The sequence below is a fragment of the Mangifera indica genome, chromosome 4 (assembly GCF_011075055.1).
Source record: "Mangifera indica cultivar Alphonso chromosome 4, CATAS_Mindica_2.1, whole genome shotgun sequence".
NCBI classification, from domain to species: domain Eukaryota; kingdom Viridiplantae; phylum Streptophyta; class Magnoliopsida; order Sapindales; family Anacardiaceae; genus Mangifera; species Mangifera indica.
This window is the reverse complement of record NC_058140.1, coordinates 2,374,238-2,392,218: the sequence shown is the minus strand read 5'-3', so window position 1 is coordinate 2,392,218 and position 17,981 is coordinate 2,374,238. Positions and strand designations below refer to the sequence as shown.

The window sequence follows — 17,981 nt, the reverse complement described above, 5'->3', positions numbered from 1 at the left end:
TTTTATTGATGTATGGACAATTGGGATCGAATAAAATTATACATACTAATAAATTATACAAAATTATCTGTATAAACTGATACGACAGCTTGTGATTAGGTGATGTAAATTTTTTTTCTTATTTCAAAATCACCCAATCAAAGCACTGCAAACTCTGATGATGTAGCTAAGATTAGTATAGTTAATTAGCAATTAAATAGGAAGTAATTAATTGGATAAGATGGATTAATTATTTGTTTAGTTATGATATGCACATTTAATTCATACAGAAGAGATGAGACGTTGATTGGTGCAGCTGCCTAACATTTCAATTTCAAATTTAAACCATGCCTTTTGTTTCTGCAATGTGCTAGCTAGCCAGCCCCATGCCCCATGAATTCCTTATCGGATCGAATGAGTCAAATTCAAACTAAAAATTGGGTTTATTTTATAAATTAAATAAAGTTTGAATCAATTTAAACATTAAGATCAAGCTAATTAAAAGTTAAATTCTTTTCAAGGTAAACTCAAGCCTCTATTTATCGATTTTAAACCAATTTTGACCTAACTATTTTTTATTTGAGTTAATCTCAAACTGGACTTAGCTTATGCTTAACCTAAATTGAATTCAACCCTACCCACATCACACAAAACTTATTAAATTTTATGTATCGATATAGTAATTTCATCTTTTAAACTTTCCCTTAAATGCAATTCGTAAATACATTTTTTTTTTAATTGAGTAATATCTATGTATCTATTTTAAATTGGGTATACACTTATATGTGTTATCACGTGATTAGATATTACTTTATCATTAATTTAAAATTACTCAATTACATAATGATATATATCAAATATGTACGTATTTATATATTTAAAATAAATACACGTAATTTTATTATATATAGTTTATTTCTATTATTAGTGAAACATTACACCTGAACCTTTTTAACTGAATTTTCAGCTTTTTAAGGACCAGTTAATTCAATCAACAGTGTTTTTCAAAAGTCCTATTTATTCTTCGTTAGTCTATCTGAAAAGGTTGTCTCCTTTAATCTTCTGGTATTAATTGTCTTTTAATTATCTCCCTCTATTTTGAAAAAATTAGGTGTTGCAAATAAATGTGTGATGCTATACACCATGGTTTTAAATCATCCTAGATATTGACCCGAGCAAAAGGCCGATCCAATTGTCTTATCAGTAATATCAATTTGATATAATTAAAATTTTTATGAGTTTTAATAATATAAAATCAATATGATGATTAAACCGGTTTGATTTGAAGGTTGAACCGCAACTTAACACTATTTATATCATTCAACCTCGAGTCAATCCGGTTCATTAAATAAAACAAGTTTTAATCATGATTTATACTGGATTTGGGACCAATTTCCGATCAAAGTATCTAATTTTGTCGGAGTTTAAAAACAGTAGCTATTCCTACACAAATTATTATATATAAAATTAGACTTATCCCAACAAAAAAATTATCTAGTTCTTTTTTTTTTTTTTTGGCAAGATTTGTTTAATTATTAAATATACAGATAAAATATTAGTCTATATTTTTAAAATCATTTAAAATTGCTCATTATAACAAGATTACACAACAGTAGTTTGTTATATTATTCAATCACGTATTAGACTTATCTAAATAAACCCTAAATGAAGGCTAATAAAAGATTAGACGAGGCTAATATTAGGGTCTACAGATTCAATAAAAGTGTTTTGAGATGGCATTTTAGTTCGTAAAAAGTTAATAATTATTTATTTTATTTAAAATATTTAATATCATTATTTGAAAATGTATGCATTCATTAGATACTTGTTTAAATTTACATTAATAATTGAAAATAAATATCTATATAATATAAATATAGGTTAATTTGCCTATTATACATGAGGCAAAACTTTGTTAAACAAAAAAGGAAAAAGGAAATTTACCACACCCTTTTATAGAAGGGATGGATTCAATCTCAACTGAGTCGAGCCTATGATTGGTTTGAACTTAAATTTAATTTATAATGTCTGATTTAACCTTGTTCAAACTAGTGTGCAATATTATTAAAGAATTGCCAATAAGGTAAATAGTTATTAATGAGAATAAACAAATAAATCGATCTTAAATTGAGCTATCGAATTGAAAGTTCCACTAGGATAAGATTCAACCCTGATTTATAGTGAAATGTACTATTAATATTTGCATTCTGAGATTTGATGATTGTGCCAAATCTTGTATAGTGTTGGCCCAAAATCATGTTAAGGCTTAAAGATGACAAGATCTGGATCAGATTAAGCCCATGAAACATCTCATAAATGGGCTCAAATTTTCTTTACCAAAAAACCAATCCACATATTTTTTGGCCCAATTTAAATTACAAAAGGATATTAATTAAAATAATATTTTTTTTCTTTGTATTCATATATAGTCATTTTTTTCTATTTTATATATATAGTCTAAAATATAAAATATTTAAAATATCTTTAAGCTTTACACTCACCCAGTCAATACTCACTCAATTAAACGTAAACTCACTAAATCAAGACATTAAAACTCACTCATTCACCTAACTAAAACTAAAATATGAGGTGAAATGAGATAAAAATATGAAAATTTATTATGACTTTAACGGTGGAAAGGCTGGTCGAGTGGTTGGCTAATCGATCAAGCACCTGATTAACCAATTTATTTTAAAAAAATTAGTTGGTTAACCAATTTATTTTTAAAAATTGGTTGGTCTGTTCATCAACCCTAAATCTTATAATCTTCTTTTTTCAAAGATAAAATCAACTTAAAAGTGACTATATTTGTATAATAAGAAAAAATGTGGTTATATATGTATAAAAAGTAAAATAAATAGTTATTTTAATCAATATACAGGAAATCATCTCTCTTGAAACTAAATAATAATAATAATAATAATAATAATAATATTATTATTATTATTATTATTATTAACATGTCCTAAGGCATACTCTAAATTTTGGTCATAGTAATGTGAAATTTTATTTGACATCTATATGTAATCCAAATAACAATTTAAAATTAGTAAAATTGGTGTAGTGTTAGAATTTTCAAAGTGAAACTCTAAATTCGAGCTTAAACAGTGGTTGTAAGTCACATCATTGTATCCCGAATTTTAAATACTAAGATATTATTTTACTAAAATATCCTTACGTATAATTATTCTAAAATATTTTTTTATATTACTTATTATATTAATTGAAAATGAGATTATTTTTGTCTTAAAAATTTAATAAGAAAATAATTATAATAAAATCAAAATTACATTAGTAATTTTTTAATAGTGGAGGTGATAATCATATTAACCATCATATTACCTATCATATATCAAAATCTTTTATTACCTGACATACTAAACAAAATAATTTTAGTAATAAAAATAAATTACTAAAATAATTTTTTAATACTAAAAACAAACACTCTATAATGGTTATAAATTATTACTATGTTTGATAAGATTTAAAGTAGAAATAATTATTGTATTTAATTGACATTAATAAAAAAATAAAATAATATTTTATTTAAATACCTGAAAGATTATTAGGTATAAATTAATATTGTGTTTGGTTAGACTTAATGTGTTTTATAATAAAAATTTTCTTTGATTAATTTCTAAATATTTTCACCCTAACAATATATTATGATTTTTTATGTTATCAATTAATAACATTAATTAATTAATTAAATTAGGTTTTTCAAGTTATCATCTTATTGTTAATATATTTTTTCTAAAATATTATTTATCTTAATAATATTTATATTCTAAAAATTAATAACTAAATATAAAATTACAACAAAAATTGATATTATATTTGATAATCTTTTAATATTTAAGTTGAAGGTGATAATCATAATAATCAAATCATGAATTAAAAACTTAATGTTACGTATTATGTATTGAGTATCATATTGTATCGTATGATACAGTTTTTAAGAAATAAAATAATAAAAAAATGTAATTAACGTATTATCATTTTGGAAAATATCACGAACACTTATAAAAATTTAAAATTTCTCATATAAACTCGTACTACATCATTATTTTCTCTAAAAAATGTATCAATATGTATCAGTAATATGTATCGTATTATACGATATATTCACTATATTGTATTAATTACGGTACACTTTATGATACATATCATTTTTCATCTATATCATATTGTATCGTATGATACTAATAACTATGGTGATAATCAGATTATCGTTATATTATCTATCACATCACTTTTGATAATATAAGATTATAAAAATTCTTTATTAATTGACAAATTAAATAAGATAATGTTAATTATAAAAGATAGACTATCGAAAATTACTTCAAACCACATACCCCCTTAAACTTTGTTAACGGAAAGTACACAAAATTAAGGCGAGTTTATTTGCAAAAATTAATGTTGAACCCTATCACCTGTATTATATTTTTTGTATTGTTGAAAACCTATTTTATCATAGTCGTATCAAACAAGTGTGATTTTACAAAAACGACAATAGAAATGATTGAACAGTTAATTGTTCAATTGAATGAACCAAATTTTTTTATTTTATCAAATTTTTTTATTGAAATTATTAATATCCCATAAATTTTTAAAATTTTTTATAAAAAGAAACCAATGCAATTACAATGGTTTATTTTAAAATTAAAGTTATTAATTTTGTATATTCAATAAAAAAAATAAAAAATTTGTCATCTTAGTAAAATAATATGAAAATAAAAATGATTATGAGTCAAACCAAATCGATCCCAATAAACGTTGTAGTAAACGTTGGGCTCGACATAGCTCGATGCCCATATGTGCCCTTCATATGTTTACCCATCAATTTATAATTTAAATTTTATTATTTATAATATTTTATTATTTTTAACAAATCAGTGTCAAACCAGCATGAAAGCCTTACCTTAAAGCCCCGATAGAGCTTGCAGGCCTCGAAATTTTGTGGGTTGTGTTTCTACAGGCCGAGATAAATCAGGGCTTGGATTGTGTCGCAGGAAACAACCTTTACAGGTCGTCTACCCGAAAGTTGTTTTTTTTTTCCTTAAGAAATATTTAAAAATCGAAAAAAAAAAATCTTAATTTGATCTGACTATGTTATGCACTAGTGTACGTCTTGCATTTGACCACTGACAGGATGGGGATCATCGGAAAATTGAGTCCAGACAAGCTTAACTTCTTCAACTCTCAAGGTTCCATTTTCCCCTTGTTTTTTTAATCTTTTATTTCATTTATTCTCTTTTGGATAAATCTGTTTTTCTGCGTTTTTGAAGGTTATGTTGTGATCGAATCATTTGCAAGTAATGAAGAAATTGAAGCCATGAGAACCCAAATGGACCATTTGCTTCAAAGCTTTGACTTGTCTTCTTCCTCCTCCGTTTTCTCAACCAAGAACCAGGTTTTTACTTTTTGTTTTATCAATAGTTCAATTGCCTTTTCTTTTAAATATTTTATTTGATAATGAACTTAAGTTGAATTTTGTTTTTGGGTTATTTATTTATTTATTTATTTTTGGTAGCAAAAGGTGACTGATGATTACTTCTATGAGAGTGCTGAGAAGATTTCCTTTTTCTTTGAAGGTAATCGGATATAAATTATGAGACCCTTTTGTTTTTACTTTACTTTTCTTTTCTTTATATGTTTTTAAAGTTATTACTATTTTTGGCAGTAGTAGAAGTGCCAAGTGCATTTGGAATCTTTACCCACCAGCCACCATAGATGATTAAATATTTGTGCTAAAAAGTAAATTAAAAGGGTTGTTAAGGAACCTGACAGTAATTAGGTTAAATTTTTTGGTTGAGGAAATGGTATTTTGTCTTGCTAAAATTGGTAATTGTTGGCAGAGAAAGCTTTTGGGGATGATGGAAACTTAAAGCAACCAAAAGAACTCTCCATTAATAAAGTTGGGCATGGTAAGTTGTCAAGGTGTTGTGCCTTTCATTACTCTTATTTTGTTTGGTGGTTATGTTATTGGGTGGTAAAAATGAATTGTAGATTGTAAAAATTTCTTCACATATTTGAATGAAGCTAAAATGACTGTTCTTGGGGTAAATTGGTGCAGCATTACATGAGATTGATCCAGTTTTCAAAAATCTTTCTTGTTCTGAGAAAGTATCAGATTTGCTGCGCTCTTTGGGTTATAAAAGGCCTGTAATTATTCAATCTATGTACATATTTAAGGTAATTCATTTTCTTTATGAAGATATTAAGGTTTTTTTATCCATACTCTAAATCTGTTTTGTTGCTGTAAGAATTTAAGGCCTGAGTTATCAAAAAGGCTCTGCTGTTCTATTGTCTGCTCTGTTAAACTCATTTCTAATAGCTCGAGGCTTGAGCATACATTAAATGTTCGTGAAAATTAGATGAAAGAAGTGAAGTCCTATCACATCAGTCAGTTATAACCTGTGGTATCACTTTTGAAGCTATCATATGGAATATAATTTCTCACTGATGTATAAGAACCAACAATAAAATTATTTATAATTAAGTTGTAAAAGTATGAAAATAATCACAAAGGGTTATACAAGAGGTATTCCCCGACTCTGGGATGAATAAAAGGACTAGACATTTACGCAAAATTTTATTATGTATTGTCTATGTAGTTTTTTATTCAACACTTGCAGTGTCAGGTAGAATGTTGTACATTTCATTTTGCATTATTTCAACGCAATATTCTGCTCTTGGCGGCTGTGATTTTGATATTGGAAGTGTTGTTGTTTGTGCTGAAACTGTTTGAAACTATTTCAGTTCTGCTTCCCTTCCATGAGCACTTTTGTGCTTCTCTTCCTTCTATAATTACAATTGTACATTGCAGTTTTGGAATAAAGCTGGCGTGATTGCTTATAATTTTAGTAGTGCTTATAATTTTGATAATACAAGTGTTTGTGGATGGAAACTTAAGCTACATTCCTGTTGATTGTGGGAACCGGGAACTACAGCAAAGGAATGTACACTGTTGTAAACTGTAGGACAGAAATTTTTTTGCTTCAATTGTAATGTAGCATGGTCTTCTTATGTTAGATATTTATTTGCATAGTTAGCATTAATAATCATTTATCTTCTTGGCAAATTTGAATATTCAGTCTCTTTGATCATTTTTCATGATGGCTTTATCATATGGTAATATTTAAGAATCTTATTGACAGCAACCAGGCATTGGAGGTGAAGTTGTCCCTCACCAGGATAACTCATTTCTTTATACCGAACCAACAACTTGCACAGGGTTGTGGCTTGCTCTAGAAGATGCAACAATAACAAATGGTTGCCTTTGGGCCATTCCTGGATCTCATAAGAGTAGTTTTCTACTCCTTTTTCTTCCATTTTCCTTTCTTTCTTTCTTTCTTTCTTTCTTTCTTTTTTTTTTTTTTTTGAGAAAAATAAGTCATAGAGCTTTTTTTTTTTAAAGATTTAGGTTATTCTAATGGTTTAGTGCATTATTTTGTTTTTAGATGGCCTTGTTAGAAGGTTCCTGAGGGGTGAAGAGGGGGTTTACTTTGATCGGCCTTCTCCTTCCTATGACCAAAAGGATTTTGTGCCTGTTGAAGTGAAAGCTGGATCTTTAGTTGTCATTCATGGTGACCTTATTCATCAGAGGTGAGCTCGAAGAATTTTCTATGAGAGTTCACTGTGACAAGATTTTACATGAATGCCTGCAAATCTCACTTTTGCATCGTTTCATTTTACAGTTTTGAAAATCAGTCCTCAAAATCAAGGCATGCATACAGTTTGCACGTGGTTGATACTGATGGTTGCAAATGGGCTCAGGAGAATTGGTGAGTATATGAGCTGTTTGGCTCTGTCAGCCCTATTTGATAGCAATGAGTATAAAACATTCTATTGATCAAACCAAATTTATTTCCATGATCTGGAGCCTGCGTATTTGATATATATTTTCTTTTTATTGTCTAAACTGTACAATGCTTTATTTAATGCTGATGGTCTATTACTTAATAATTCTTGATTGCTTTTTTGTTGCTTTCTTGGGGCATTTCATTTCATCGCAAATTTGCCTATCTAATCTTTCTTCATATACAATCATCAGTTTTAGTTTTCCTTTAATACTTAGGTCCGAGGAGAACCTTCAGACGTATTATTGCTCTGGTGTAGAATAACAATGTTGCCTCCTCACCTCTAACCACTTTGGCTTTCTTCTTCCTTAGCATGTGTGTATGTTGAGCTCCTTTACATGATTGTACAACCCTTGTTTGGTACAAGCCTTCTCTTGTAGGATCTTGATGGTCAATTAATTTCAAGAAATTTTTGCTTCTAAACTAGAGTTTTAGAGAATGTTTGAAACTTATTTTCTTGTAAAAACAGGATTTAGCAACGATTTTAAGTTGTTCATCAGTTGTTATTTAAAATGGCCAACATTATGCTCTAATTATTGATATAAAAGGATTAATGGACTGATATTTCACATTCCAAGTGGTTTTCTTTTTTCCCTTTTTGTAATTTTTTCTTATGGATTCCAGTGATTGTTTTTTATGTTTCAATACCTCTGCATGTGCTGACTACTTGGTTCTAAATGCTGTAATTGTTTTGTCTGAAATATTCTCAGGATCAGAAGAAAAGTGCAACCTGAACCTCTCTATGTATCTTCACCTACCCAATAATCACTTATACAAAAGGCTGCCATATGCATCTCAAGTGAAATTCGTTAATGCTTGGTTGTAGCATAATAACTGTTGGTATGTGTTTCATAGGTTTCAAGTTCCTAATCAATTAAAAGAAAGAATGTAGAAATGTTTATTTTATGGTTGTGACATCTGCCTCATTTCATCTGTGTAGCCATTGATAATTGGTTTGTATCATTTCTCTTTTCTTCTGTAGAAACTTCTTGCATGTACAAGTACTTTGATGTTCAAATATCTGTCTTCAATTGATGTACATTTCATATGTTATGTGCTAAAATCTGGTTACAAAGCAATTGATGCACTTAATATATATCATGTAGCATGATGTTTGAATGTAATTAATTAGAGACAACCTAATGTCAATGTGGATATCAAGAAGCAATAACAATCACAATCTGTGTTAGGCCCTCCATTTTAGCAATACATCACAAAAGACAATAGAAAGATAAAGTAATGGAGGTCTGTCTACAAGAGTAGGACAAAAAAATAAGAGGTGGCAGATGAGGAAAGAAGATAGGACAAGAAGAGTTTTATAAGGCAAGAGTAGTTTTCAAATAAGTAATTTAGGATTGAATAATGAACAAGATTTCTTTTTTAAACTAGATTTTAAGATAAGCAAGATTACCTATTAAACTAGGATTTAGGATTGGATAAGGGAAGGGATTTACCTTTAAACAATCTGTTTTGAATATCAAACTTCATCTGCAGTAAAATGAAAGAGGCTACAAGCCAAGTAGTCCTGCAACAACCTGAAGTTCTAGTGTCAGGGACTGTCTTTCCACACCCCCCTCCCCCTCTTAATCTTAGTTAAAAGTTCATTTTGGTATGTATAGGCTTGATGGCTTCTAGGAAGCTGTAATCTCATAACAGATTTTGTCATATTAGTGCCCTAGTTTTTTTCTTGAGTTACAGAATGGCATAATCATTGCCAGTATTTGTTGCTTGTGAGAAAGCTGCTGAAACAGCAAGACAGATAAGATTTCACAGGAACATTCATGGTTAAGACCCCTCGAGTTGTAAAAAGCATGCCCTATGAAGTATTAGGTGATAACTATTTATGAAACACAACTCTTCCTGTTATTGTTACTTGCACTGTACTGATACTGTTTCTATTTCTCACTTGTCAAAAACAGATTTGATATGAGAATTGAAACCAACTTTAACTAAGTCATATGTAGTCCCCTTGGTGGATTTATTGATGGTAGTCTTATTAAGACTAGGCAATACAACAGTAGAAAATAAAGTAGTGCAAGTATTGAAAGGAATAAGCCAAAAGGAGAATTGCAGTGAATCCACTCCCTTATTTTTTGGCCTGTAGAGGCAATTAATGCTGGCTTTTCTCAAACTACTAGTTGGATTTTCACCAGATCATGTCGGTTCCTCGACATAATAAGCTATTTTTTGCAGCTTGAAACTCTTGCTTTTACTAGTTCACTATTCCTTTCTCCGTATCAGTTTATATACAATACAAAATACCCTTTTAGATAATTGTTTCTCTCTCTCTCTATTGCTTTTGTTGTATGCCACAGAGACGCAGTGATGAAACCCTGCAAAAGTTTCAGTGTGAACTTATTGATTGGCAGCTCCGTATCTCTTCTTACTTTGTCTCTCTCCCTCCTGGTTCATGAGTTGCATGCATTAGTACTACTGCTGATTGTTTTGTTTTGTTTGTGATGAGTTAATATGAAGGGAAAGTTTTGTACTGAGTGTCTGTTCATGCTGGCTGGCTTGTTTATAGAGGGCACATGACAAATGCTCTAGTTTTGACGGAAGAAGAATAGTTTCTGTTTAAAGGACTTGGTCAAGGATTCATTTCATTTCAATCTACAAGTCTAATCTTCTTAGGTTTAGTTATTAATAAATTCCTAAATGATATGCATGAGATTTCACTATCATGATTGAACAACATACTTTTGCTTGTTTATACAAGAATGTGAGTAGGGGTGGAGGCTCGAATTCATCGTCCTCAAGTTGGAGTTCTAACTCAATATGTTGGTTTAAGTTTGGCTTGATTGTCTCATCCATAATTTCTATTAAGGTTAACTTTTTTTTGGTAAATAATATGCTCAAGATTTTACAAACGTAACAACGATTGAAACCTAGGTTTTTATCTGAAAATTTTAATATTTTATTAATTTTGTTAACCTCTAATTATCAGGGTTATTCTTAATTTAGTTCAAAACCATCTTTTTTTTTTTTTTTTTTTAAGGGTTAGCCTTGAATATTTTATATAATAAATTATTATTGTTGTTTTTGAAGTGTGGTTTATGGAGTAAAAACAAAAGGCTTCAAATTTTGGACAGATTCTGTTTTGGTTTTGGTGAAGTGAGACGTTCTAATTTGGTGACATAACACATTTTCCTAAACATAAAGAAGAATGGAAAGAAACTTCTCTTTAAAGCAATCTGAAATCGAAAAGAGGAACACTGTTAGGGTTTGAAGTTGATTTGAAATTTCATAATCCCACCCCAAAAGAGAAGACCTAGCAATTTTTTATAGCTAGCAATTATTATTATATTTCTAAAAATGTTAAAATAATAATAATAATTCATGCATTAATAATAATATATATTTTTATTTATTATTAATGTATATAATTTTTTTTTTAAATATTAGTAGAAATATATGAAAATTAATTGATGAGAGCAAGGTGTTATTTTTTTCAATAAGTTTGCATTTGAATTTTACAAAATTGTAAGAACAGGCTTTTAACTAACAATAAAACTATTTATACCAACTTTTGAGTATCAAATCAGATACTAAATTTAGTGTCATTAGGAAATGAGGTTATTTTAAATTAAAGATAAAGTAATACACAATCATATAATAACTCATTATCTGGATACTTAATTAGATATTTAAAACTGGATGTACATAACATTACTATTTAACAAAAATATTTTAAGTGTTGTTGTTTTACGAGGAAAATTCGTACACAAACAACGTGCATAAACCATGACATATCTTTAATTTTAAACTACTTATTCACATGGTAATATGTCATTATTTGTGTATGAAGTTATGTATGAGTTGAGCCAAGTTTGACTTTTCTGTTTCTTTATTATGTGAGCTCATAATTTGAGTATAGTACTAATAAATCTTTAAAATTTTGCATTTCTAACTAAATTTTTATATTTTAGAATGACAAACTTAATCCAGACCTCTTAACTTTCTAAATTTGCATATACAACCTAATACCAAACTTTGAATAGGGCAACTGATAAATATATAAGTTTCAGGGTTTAACAAATTTCTTGAGTTGAACTCGAATAAAAAATTCTCATCTCAAAAGCTTGAGCCTTTCATGAACCCAATCAAATCGAAAACAAGGCTTAGTTCAGTTTGATTGCTACCATATTTGTTACTAGTAGTGAGCAACCATACGTGTTTTCATATGATTTAGATAAATGAATCATCATATCTAAAATTTTCCATACCCATATATCTTCATTGTTTTGAAAGTTATTTAGATATTATAATTATGTTGAACAAACTTAAACTCGAAGATACATAAAAGCAAGAATATATGTAACTTATAATTCTCTGATTATATGTCAACTTCTGTGTATTCAGTTTTAAATATTCAATTAAATACTTAGATGATATATCATAATATAATTAATTGATTTTAAATCAACAATAAAATAACATCTAATCATATATTAACACATCACTGAATATTTAATTGGGTATTGAAAACTGAAATACTTAATTAAATACCAAAACCATTGCTCATATATTTATGATGATTCCAAATTCTAGGTGAGTTCAACATCAAACTCTTCTTCCAACTCTCCATCACCATCCTTATCTTCTGTATAATTACTCAAATAAGGTCAAGAAAATGGACAACCCTGTCAAAACTGAAATTCTGCATCATATTCTTCAGAGAAATAAGCCATTAATATATCATATCAAATCATTAATAAATGTATAAAAATTGCATTTTCTTGGATCATAAACCAACATGGTCCAAGTGCATTTTTAGGCAAAATCACTTCTCCTAATATCTCCCATCTCTTTAATTTCCCCTACTGTTAGCTCCATGCACATGAATCTCTCCTGCAAAACCCAGCCCCCCATTTCCAACAAAATGACAAACCCCATCTTCAGTTCTTCAATGGCAGAAACTCAATGTACTGCATTTGCCTTGGACTGAAACTGCTGCTATCATTATTCATTGTTGCTGTAATCTTCATTTTCATGATGTTGTTGTTGTCTTTCTTGCTTGTTTCATTTTCATCACTGTGGAGAGGAAAGAGCTCAAGAGTTGGAGTTGTTGTAGCGTTTGCTGTAGTTTCTTCAACTTCATGGTCATTCTGATTGTTATTCTCCACAATGTTGAAACTTTGAGGGAAATGCTGATGATGCTGATGAAGATTAGATGAAGAAGAAAATGGGATCTTCAGGTGTGGAAGATTAAGACTGAAATTGATTTTTCTCTCAAGCTGTAAATCCTTTTCATCAAAATGTTGTGTCCACCCATGTGGTCCAGTTTCAGCTGCCATTGATGATGATACAACTGATGTATGCATAGAAACAAATTCCTGAAGAACAATAATATTAATATTAATAAAATGATCAATTTACACTACACGATTCTCTAAATCCTTTCATCACAAAAGCCCCAACAGAAGAAAGTAAGAATTTGCAGCTTTTAAATCACTTCTTTTTCCAACATAAAATTACAAACTTTAAAGCAATTGTCCCTCTTCAAACCCTCTCTTTAAATATTTATTTTCTAAATCTTGTTTATCTTATCATGGGGTTTGTGATTTTACCATTATAATGAAATACAAAATTAATAATTTTTCTTTTCAAAAATTTGTACAAACCTCTGATTGTTTACTCCAGTTTGAAGGAGAAGAAGATGCCCAATTCTTTGTCAGTTCAACATCATACATTGTACCTTTTCTCATCCCTATTCATAATCAAACAAAAAAATTTACAGCTTTCATGTCAAAGATTCTTTCAAAACATTAACCATGAATAAATAGTGAAACATTTTTGCATTAAAATGTCTTGCTTTTCATCAGTTTGGTACCTGAATCTTTCTTCTCAAGATCAGTAGTTTCGTAGTGGTGGTAGCGGTGGAGTTTTTCTTCAGGATTATGATGATGAGTTGTGGTTGTTTCAAGCAACTCACGGCGGCGTTTCTGGCGTTCTCTTGCTTTGTGGTTTTGAAACCAGTAGAAAACGTTCTTCCCTTCTATCTTACCGAACCTCCGGAGCTCAGCGGCGATGAGTTGGATTTGTTCCGCGCTCGGCGTTCGCATTCCACGTCGATACATTTCTTCCAGCGCAAGAAGCTGCTCTGCCGTCGGGTTCCACCGTGAACTACCCATCGGCTGCTCCGTAAATTCAGTCCTACTTTGCTCATTTGAAGTAACAGCTAGGGCAAAAACAAAACAAAACAAACCCCAAAATCAAACACTACAGTAAACAGCGATGTTTTACAATAAAACGAAGCCCTAAATTATTCAGTGCACCTGTCCAGCAAAGTCGGGCAGGTTCCCAGTGAGAAAAACTACACTAAACGAAAAAAGAAAAACAGACATACCCAGATGGTGATTCAAAGCTGGGAGATTGGTTGAAGAATGAATAAAGCTGTAGAAAGGTGTAGGAGTCAAAGAAGAAGAAGAAGAAGAAGAAATGAAAGAAGGGCTCTGGTGAAGAGAAGTATTAGGGTTAAGATTACTCATCACTGTAGCATTAAAAGCATCTTCATTTTCAGTAACGTCGAGGTGAAGTTGATGATCAAGATCATTTGCATTACGAGCACAGCCCATTCTGAGCTAGAAACAAAGATTGAAAAAGGAGAAGAGAGGGATGAACAGTTAAACAGAAAATGACTTAAATAGTAATAATTTTACAAGTTTCAAAAAACAGAAACGTGAAGAAGAGAAGATAAAGAGAAGAAGTTGACCAGGCTGTTATATGAATGAGAATCAAAATTCTGAGAGAAAGACAGCGAGAAACAAGGCAAAAGAGGCTACAGAAAGCATGGAAATCTGGTTGAAAAGAGTTTTATGAGAAGAGAGAAGAGAGAAGAGAGAAGAGGCGTGGTTTATGAAAACATAGTGTTCCCAAAAAGTGTTTTTGATTTTCATGAAAATAATTCCAACACTTCGTCTTCAGCTTCAACTTATTTGTCTAATAACTTTAGTCATTCTTCATACTATATGGGAAATAACATTATCTCTGATAAATTTTGTTATTATTGTTCTTCTTTAACCTTTTGAATCATGTATCACATCAGACACTTGTAGTTTTTGCAATTTCCCAACGGTTAGCTAACTAGGGTTGGGTGTGATCGGAGCTAGAATTAAGCCTGAATAGAGATAACTTTAGCTAAAGATCGAGTTAAGTTAGGTCAAGTCAATCAAGTTACTGGAAAATCGTTGATAGATTTTTTTTTCAAGGGTGAATTTTCATCTTTCCTTACAATATTTCTTTGTTTCTGGTAATATTTATATATATTTTTTATCTTTGACGATTTCTTTTCTTCTTCTTCGATGGCTTATTTATCGAATTCATCATCAATTGATCAAATCAAACTGAATCTTAAGCTAACCGTTCTAAATTCAAGTTGATCTCTAACTAGTCTTTGTTCACACTTAGGTTAGCTCAAGATCGACTCAATTTAAGACAGCCCAACATAATGATTTGTTAAAAAATTTTTTACAGATTCTTCTTATTCGATAATTTTTCATTTTTCTCACAACTTTTTTCTCATCTCTAACTATGTTTATTCTTCCTTATCTCTAGTGAAATTTTTTTCTTTTTCTTTAACGGTTTCTCTGACAATTCATTGTCAATCGAGACAACCAAACTCGATTTTAAAATAGCCATCCTATAAGATTTGAGTCAATTTTAAACTAGTCTTTATCTTGATTTAACTCAAATCCACCACTATTCTCAACTAGATCCACAGATTCTTTTTGAATTCTCTTTTGGCCAAAGGACTATTTCCCACCCAAGGTATATTGCAATGTCAAGTGTCCCCCTTTTATCTATAATAATATCACATACCCACTCATCAGCAGTTAAAATTAACGGAACCCTAACCCCATAAAATTTTATCTCATTTTGCCCCTCTAAACTTTAAAAACTAAAAATTTTCCCCACCCTAAGTTTTAAAAAATGACAGTTTCACTCTAGGGTTTTCTTTTGAAATCTCCGGTGTCATCTCCGACTCTATTGCCGGTGGCCTCTCCCTTCAGCGGTTTGTTTCCTCCTGTTGGACACCCGATCTGCGTTGGAAGAGTTGTGGATGACAAAGAACTTCGTCGGGGAAGAAGAAGTTCTTCATCCTTCCAGACGAAGACGATAGCTTTGTCTTTGTCTGGGAAGATGAAGATCAGACGTCCGACGCCGATCAGCAGTCCAATGGGAAGAAAGAGGTCGTCGAAGGGAGAGGTCGCCGACAATAGAGCCAGAGATGACGTCGGAGATTTCAAAACGAAACTCTATGGTGAAACTGTCATTTTTTAAAACTTACGCCGAGTAAAACTTTTAGTTTTTAAAGTTTAGGGGGACACAATGAGATTATATTTTAGTTTATTTTTAATATTATAGAGAAAATAACGATTTTACCTTTACTGCTGTTAATTTTAATTATTAATGGGTGGGTATTTGGTGTTATCATAGATAAAAGGGGACACTTGACATTACAGCATATCTTTGGTGGGGAAATAGTCCTTTGGCCTTCTCTTTTTTCAGAGTTAATATTTTAAGCTTTGGAGTTGAACGTATACTAACACGTGATAAAATCATCAAACTGATACTGTAGAAGTGTCTCTCTCGTCCATCTTGATATTCAATCTTTAGGTCAAAATTTTTTATTAATTTAGTGAACAATAATTTTCCTACTAATTTTTTTTTTCTGAGGTTCCTCCGACTTAATAATATAAGCTTTTGGGTGAAATATATAATTACTTGTACATATGTATTTACTATTATGTGAAAAAACTATACCAAGTCAAGAAAATTCACGAGCAAATGAAAGAGAAAATTTTAGTATAAACGAAGAAAATTACAAAATGATGAGTAAATTTCTTTATTCTTATTGTCTGAGCTCTTAACCTTTGTTTACTCTAATTTTCCTACACACACTCTATCTTTACATTTATTTTAATACAACTTTTATCCGCAAACCTTATCTGGTAGATATTTGATAAGTAATAAAATTATTTGTATAATTTTATATATAAATAATGATATGTTATCATATAACTGAATATTTTTATCTTTAATTTTTAATTATTCAATCATATGATGATACGTCGTTATTTATATATATAATACTACTATTTGATAATCAACAAGTGCTCTTGTTAGTCTTAATTTCACCGTAAGTTGTACCCATGCATTACAATAGGTCACTCTAATCCATAGGTCGTACCCACCATGTTCGACTAAATTAAGATGCAGACAGTGTCTTAATTAAGCACTACATTTACTTAGTGTATTCGAAAAGGTCACCCTAATCCTTTTGCTACCATTGCAAATCTCCTTGACAATTCACCTTTCAATTCTAATATGTATCTCCTGAATTCAGATAACCTTTTATGAAATTTGAGTTAACACTTTAATTACAACATTATAGTACCATCATGCAAACTAGAATGTAACACTAGTTATTAAATAAGAGGCACTCCATCCATAAATTTGGTAAGAGCTTGCTTAATACCAGGACAATGAGTAACTCATCTGAAGACTCAATAGCTTCTTCTTCAGTGAAGATTGTTTGGCATGAGAGAAAGCTACACTTCATCGTTGCAGTTGCTGCATGCGTCACTAAAACAAAATTCATAAAAGATGATGAAAATTTTCATCCCAAAAAATAAAAAATTCATTTTTACAAGTAAAAAAGGTCCTTAAAAATAAAAATTTCGTCCTTACAAGTTATATATTTCATCCCTAAATTAAATATTTATTAGAATGCGTCTTTGCTTTATCAATTTAAAGTTTGATGTAAAATTTCTAAACAAGATCAGTTTGTTATGGGACTGGGACATGAATTCAAAGAGCTCCTCCTTGTGTCTCCATCAACATTCTAAGAAGTCATTATTGTCACAGTATTATTCCGATGGTTGGAATAGTTTGGATTATAAAAAGGCCAAAGGACTTATTCTCACCCAAAGTATCCTCTTGCCTTAAGTTTCAATTCTTTAACTTTGAAAATCTCAAATACTCACTTATAAAAGGTTAAAATTAACAGTTTTAGAGGCAAAATCGTCATTTCATCTGTAATATTAAAAATAAACTAAAATTTAATCTCTTTTTCCTCCCCTAAACCTTAAAAATTAAAAATGTCTCTATAACCCAAGTTTTAAAAAATGACAGTTT

The 17,981-nt window shown here is 30.0% G+C and overlaps 2 protein-coding genes across 3 annotated transcripts; one reads left to right on the top strand and one right to left on the bottom strand.

The window, feature by feature from the left end:
- Positions 1–4,991: 4,991 nt before the first annotated feature.
- On the top strand, positions 4,992–8,892 carry LOC123212890 (phytanoyl-CoA dioxygenase). 2 transcript variants are annotated; one of them, XM_044632117.1, is made up of 10 exons: positions 4,992–5,010; positions 5,106–5,189; positions 5,271–5,395; positions 5,516–5,576; positions 5,841–5,909; positions 6,059–6,177; positions 7,143–7,290; positions 7,446–7,590; positions 7,683–7,769; positions 8,555–8,892. In XM_044632117.1, the coding sequence occupies exons 2-10, from the start codon at positions 5,135–5,137 to the stop codon at positions 8,607–8,609; spliced, it is 864 nt and encodes a 287-aa protein (XP_044488052.1). In that variant the 5' UTR covers positions 4,992–5,010; positions 5,106–5,134; the 3' UTR covers positions 8,610–8,892. The 2 variants fall into 2 exon arrangements, with proteins under 2 accessions (XP_044488052.1, XP_044488051.1); XM_044632116.1 differs by lacking the exon at positions 4,992–5,010 and having other exon boundaries at positions 5,036–5,189.
- Positions 8,893–12,367: 3,475 nt separating this feature from the next.
- LOC123214810 (protein WUSCHEL-like) lies at positions 12,368–14,754 on the bottom strand. Its single transcript, XM_044634806.1, has 4 exons — positions 14,191–14,754; positions 13,675–14,022; positions 13,466–13,551; positions 12,368–13,177 (listed from the first exon to the last, which is right to left on the bottom strand). Exons 1-4 carry the CDS (start codon positions 14,417–14,419, stop codon positions 12,740–12,742), a joined length of 1,101 nt encoding a protein of 366 aa, XP_044490741.1. The 5' UTR covers positions 14,420–14,754; the 3' UTR covers positions 12,368–12,739.
- Positions 14,755–17,981: the final 3,227 nt, after the last annotated feature.